Source organism: Pleuronectes platessa, chromosome 13 (genome assembly GCF_947347685.1).
Source record: "Pleuronectes platessa chromosome 13, fPlePla1.1, whole genome shotgun sequence".
In the NCBI taxonomy this organism is placed as follows: Eukaryota; Metazoa; Chordata; class Actinopteri; order Pleuronectiformes; family Pleuronectidae; genus Pleuronectes; species Pleuronectes platessa.
In genome coordinates this window covers 10,782,163-10,788,372 of record NC_070638.1, presented here as the reverse complement: position 1 = coordinate 10,788,372, position 6,210 = coordinate 10,782,163, and the positions used below count along the sequence as shown (strand labels likewise).

At 42.1% G+C, this 6,210-nt stretch overlaps 1 protein-coding gene across 1 annotated transcript; it reads left to right on the top strand.

Moving 5' to 3' along the window:
- The first annotated feature begins 3,231 nt into the window (after positions 1-3,231).
- On the top strand, positions 3,232-3,849 carry tmem275a (transmembrane protein 275a). Its single transcript, XM_053437951.1, has one exon. The coding sequence runs from the start codon at positions 3,232-3,234 to the stop codon at positions 3,847-3,849; it is 618 nt and encodes a 205-aa protein (XP_053293926.1).
- Positions 3,850-6,210: the final 2,361 nt, after the last annotated feature.

Genomic DNA, 6,210 nt, shown 5'->3' with positions numbered 1-6,210 from the left:
TTAAAAGAGTAAAAAGTGACTGTTGTTGAAGCATTTCCATCACTCCTGAGACCCAGGGAAGCAAATTAGTCCCACTTGCTTGCAGCTCATCTCATCATCACACAATGTTCTCAGCCCCCAATTATAAAATTATTATGGTCGTTATGTGATGATGAGACTCGTACACAATTTGGCTCAAGTTCCCTGGCTTGTACTTGACATGAGCAAAACAAATGGGGAGAAACTAATGTGCGTATACACACACACACACACACACACACACACACACACACACACACACACACACACACACACACACACACATATACATTAACAGCATACGTCTGTTGCACGCACACAGTGAGCTGCACCCCTGCAGTGAAACATAATGCATTGATATTCAGGAGAGCACAGGCAGAATGGCTGCTGCATGGGGAACAACGCTGTGCTCCGACAAAAAGAGCGAAGCGCTGTGAGGCTGAATAATAGCGACGGGCCTCAGCAACAGGAGCACGATGAGTCTGTTGTGTCTTGATGACGACAATCAGTTTGATTGTCAGGCCTTAAATCACAATGTCCCACCACAACCCATCTGTGCCTGCATGGCGTTAAATACTGGAGGGACACCTAATTAATGATTAACTGAACACCAGCCAGCATGGGTTGACGTAATAAGACGCAGATTAATAGGCCTCTACATAATATTTCTATGAAATTACCTGAATCAAAGCCAGAGTCAGAACAAGAGGGAATAAGCCATTTTAATATTTCAAGCATTCCAACATGAACCTTTCCCAGCATGCACTTGTAAAAAGGAGCTTTAAGAGCCTGTTTATTGACATTTAAAGGGTCAGTTCACAAAAATCTCATATCAGAAATTTTGAAATAAATACAAATTAATTAACGGAACCTACTAATCTAAGAGTAGGTTAATCTCTGTATTAGGACTTTGCATTGACTTTCATATATTTTGGAGTTCAAACTTAAAGCTAATCTTAACCTAAAATTAACCTTAACTTAAAGCTAACCTTAACATAAACTAAAACATAACCTAAATCTAAACCTACCCTTAACTAAACTTAACTTTAATAACCTACCCACACACACACACGACTCTCTTTAATTGTGAGGACACTCATTGACATAATGCATTCCATAGCCCATAACCCTAAAACCAAGCCTAAACCGTCAAACCAGCCGTTGACGTTGTGGGGACCAGCCAAAATGTCCTCACAACGTCAAAATGTCCTCAAAATGATGCTATTGAACCGATAACGGCCCTCATAATATGCGCACACACACACACACACACACGCACAGCAGGTTGTAGACAGTGGTTACAGGATGGATCAGTGAGGAGGAAAAGGAGGAGGAGGAGGCAGTAGAGTCACATCCAGATGATCTACGTGGCTGATGGAGGACGGAATAAACGGGACGTGCAGACTCCACTCTCCGGCCGGTGGACAGTCGCTCCTCCCGGGCAGCAGGCTTCATGAGCGGCTCCCCCTCCACGTAGGTCCGCAGCGGGATGATGACCTGTCAGGTGCTGCGTGCTGCGTCTCGCTCCACAGCGGCAGCAGCGGCACAGCCTGGTTCTGTCGCGTCTGAGCGGTGTCCTCTCGGAAGAAATCACCTGGGTGATCTTCAGCCTCCGCTCGGATTATTGTTGTTTTTTCTCCCACCTTCCCCCGCAGGTCCCATCGCCGCCGTGTGATTGTCACGTCATGACTTGTGCCCTCAGGAGCGTGAAGCCACGGAAGCGTCAGGATGAGAAGCCCTCGATTTGGTGCGTGCGCGTCCTTTCAACCTCTCCGTAATTACGCGCGGCGATCAGGCCGATCGATCTATTGATTAGGCGATGAGAAGACCTTCAGCGTGTCGACGCACAGGGTAAGATGCTTTTGATTTTTTTTTTTACATGAATGCAACACGTCAGTGCAGAGAGCCTCTAAATGTGTTTTCATTCGTACCAGGGTCACAGATTTATACAGTTACAGAAAAAGCCTCTTCTACCTCCTCATCCTCTCTCGTCATTTTCACTTGAATGAGCTGCACTGAAAATGCAGATGTGATTGTATATCACAATAATACTAATAGTAAAGATAAATAATGATTCCCCAGTGCTGACATTGAAACAGCTGCAGCGGTTGCACATATATTTACAGTAAAATTTGTTTTTTCTTATTAATACTGAGGCTTAGCTATCATGATTAGATGTGAGCAGTGATGCTCCAAACATGTCTCTAACCTGTTGCTCAATTATGTCCATCTTTACTTTCCTTTTGTATTCTACAGTAAGAATAGGCTCTCTTTACTTTTCAGGTGTACATGTCAGCACCAGTAAATAATGTCAACATTGAAGCTTTTATACCCAGCAGTGGTTTCATCAGATCACGTGAGGCAGGTTTCAGGTGTCACCGGACTATAGAGGCCAACTCTGGTGTTTCTACAATTGAATTAGATAAGATAATATAAGATAAGATAAGATAAGATAAGTGAAGATATAGCTCTGTCCCACAATGAAGAGGTTCACTTGTTACCGCAGCAGATAGTCAAGACGAGGTTGACTAGTGAGCATTTGAAAGCATAAAATGTTATAAACATAGGCAATGAAATAAAGAAAAAAAATGAAAAACATAGAGTGTGTTTGTATGTACAATATCCCCCATTCAGACATAATTTTATGGGTAGAGAAAAGTACTTGAGCAAAGTGCAGTGGCACAGGATAATTGCACAAGGATGAATACTGTGTTTGTGCATTTGTATAATGAGACACAAATGTAAAATATATCTATGTATGACTGAGTATGGTTAAAATATGATAGGAATATACAAATTTGTGAATATATATATACAGTATATATAGAGAGATACGATTTCACATTAGTATCCAGTATGCTATTATCACATGTAAAAGTATCAGTTATTTGTCATATGTCAGGCTCCAACCTCTCCAGATTAAGAGTAACATGGCACCATTATGAATGTTCAGAGCTCATTGATGGTCACATAAACACTTCACCGCCCACAATGCTCATAAGGTAGTGCTCCACTGATACTGAGAACAACAGCGGTGGGGGTGTCTGTTTGCATCTAATAAAGAAACAGCTCTAATTGATCATGTGCTGTGCTTTACAGACAAAGATTCAGAGTTCATTTAGACATCGCCATGGGGAGGAGTTTGGACTGAAACCCTGGGAGATAGAGTAACATCAAGGAAGAGGGAAAGAAAGAGAGAGCGGGGGAGAAATCATGGTCATCACCGATAGAACCAACGGCACCCCTGTACCTAAAAAGGAGCCCCAGAAGAAGAAGAGGAGGAAGTCTCGCCCTCATGGCCTTCCCTCTCCGGCTCTCTGCTGTGCCTGTGGCCTATGCATCATGCTGGCTGGACTCAACATCACTCTGGTGGGAGCGTTTGCCTTCAGCACACTGGTGCCTTCTGCCAACCCCCCGATCATCATCGGACCTATCCTACTGCTGGTGGCCTTTTCCTTTTTCGGGGCCTGTTGCGTCTGCAGCCGCCTCCCGCCTCCCGTCAGCTCGAGGTCAAAGGTGGGAGGCAGAGGCACGGGACTGATGGGACACGGCGGGCTGACTGGCGGGGCAGCATTTGAAATTGAGACCAGCGAGCACACGCTGCAGGACACTACAGCTGTGCAGCTCAGCCCCGAATCTTCCCCTGGGTCATCCCGGGCGTCCAGCCCAGACAGGGAGCCTCCCGATGCAGCCCCACCAAGCTTCTGCAAGGTCTTCACCATGGAGGCCAACGGACCTTCTTCTAATTCCGCCACTGCAGTCTACTCGGCCTCCACAGTGCCAGGAGGGGAGGTGAAGCTCAACCTGCCGCGTGAAGAAGTGGTCGCCTAGCAGAGAAGACACTGTTCCAAGGCCAGAGTGCTGGCAGTGTAAATATCCTTCTGGGTCGAGGGCTCGCTGAGTGAGATTGTGTGACCTCTAGTCTACGTCGTGCCATATTTCTGATTGTGACAACTTCTTAAAAGTATGCTTTTGATTTCTATGGCTGTGCAGCCCACTGGTGATTAGCATGCAAAGTTGATTAACACTCAAGTATTTGTGGAATAGAGGTTTTGGAATTTAAATTCCTACCTCTCCTGTGCTGTTTTCCTCCAAGTCTTTGTTTCTGTTTTTTAACGTGGGGCATTATGAACAGTTGTGTCTGAAACAATACTTTTACTAGTTAAAACCTCAAGTGTTCGAGAGGCTCTCCTGAAAAAAAAAAATGATAGTGGATTTGCTCCGAAACTTTAATGATTTTATGTGAAAGGTCGGTAGTGAAGGCCGTAGGGTTGTACTGTGCAGGTATGCGATGACATTTGACATTTTTATATGCCATTCTCATTGCTGAGCTTGTTTTGGGGGCATATGGTATTGCATCTCACAGGGGGAGTGATTATACAACACAACCAACACATTTGAAATGGACAATAGTGCATATAGTGTTTTTACGTGTTTTTATGTAAGTGTGTGCAATGTTGTGCTTGTGGACGCATCATTCTTGTAGTTTGACAAACAAAAACACTGTGATTATAATGTTTCGCACCAAAATCTTTGCAGACTCTGATTTCACATTTTTATTGACGGTTACTGTAACTTACATCTCAGTTTCAAGGTAAGGCTGGGCGACAAGGCCCAAAATTATTATAAAATAATCAAGATTAAATTGTTCCATGGATATGGATAACCATCACGATAAATCTCACATTATTATTTATTGTCAATCTAAAGAGATTTTTTACCCCTCTGAGAATCTTGTGGTTGTAACTCGAACATAGCTGATGGAGATCAACAGACCTCAACAGTGGTTTTCCAAAAGTCAAAATCCCATTGATTTTCTGAAAAGAGAATTTCATGATAAGCCAAAATATTTTACCTATTCAAGGTAGACATACCACAGGCTAGGAGATTGTGAAACAATGGTATATGCTCCTGTAGAAGCCACAAGTATCCGTGTGATATGAAGTATTGGGTAAGAAAAACATGGCAACCCACAATCCTTCGGTAAAACAGGGATGTGTGTAATTAGTGGAGCCCACTGTTACCAGGGAAGTGCTTATCACATCTGCAAAAATCTTGTCGGCTATGATTGGATGGTTCTGCGTTACATTATATTCGACACAGATTAACCAGGATTTTGGTTTATGGGACGTGTAGTGTTTTTTTACCCTTAAAAATAATTATGTACACAGTCTTGTACATTTGCCTTTTCCCCCTTTTACAAGATTATTTTTTCCTCTAAATTAAATGTATTATGGTCACAATTTACATTCATCTCCGGATTAACCTCTTATAACAAGAATTTTCTTTTTTTGTTTTGTTATAATGCTATTGATGAAAATTCTATTGATAATGTTTGATATCATCATCATTTTTTCAGTGATTTCGATACAGTGTAATGCAGTTTGGATCTTGAGCCATGTGGAACAGAGACTTACATAATGTCTCATGTGAACTATATAGTTATTAAGTAAGTGAATTTACAGTGTGATTGTACACAAAAGATCATAATGTGACATTTTAGCCCAAATTAGAAGATGATAATTTTCATTTTCCCACGTGTAACATTTACTTCCACTGGACCTAGTATAGAGAGCAGATATGGTAAAGCCAAGAGCGAGTTTGAATATTCAGCTTGCATAAAAAGTATTTGTTCCCCATCACTGTGATGTCTTTGTCAGTTATAGACCTGACCGATAAAAAAAAAGAAAAAAAAGAAGACATTCAAACCCTGATTTCCTATGAAAGGAAAGTTGCCTTAGACTGACACATCAGGATCAAACCAATGAGGGCTAAATAAAAATGCACAATAGCAGTTTTCTTCAGAAAAGCCTTTATTTGGCTCTGGATTTCTATTCCATGTTGTGTGGAAAAGCCTCAACAGCTTGTTTTTGTGGATGTATTAAATGCATGCAAATGGCTCCTAGGTGTTCCAACTCAGAAATATCTATTTGGACAGGCAGCCACTGACCTGAACATAAACTGTGTCCTCCATCTCTTGTGACAAGGCTCCATAAGAAGGAGCCGTTTCTCTGTCAAAGCCAAACCAGAGGGCTGAGCTTAATATTTGCATGTACAGAGATCTGAATAATGGAAATCGCAAACAGCCTGTTGCGAACTATTTGTGTTTTATGTGTGTTGAAGCCTGTGTAGCACTCAATACAAAAATTTGAACAAAATGTATTTTGTGAAGAATATCATTTTTCTTGATTT

Bases quoted from the DNA above. Each gene is read 5' to 3' on its own strand.
- tmem275a (XM_053437951.1), top strand. From the start codon at position 3,232: ATGGTCATCACCGATAGAACCAACGGCACCCCTGTACCTAAAAAGGAG.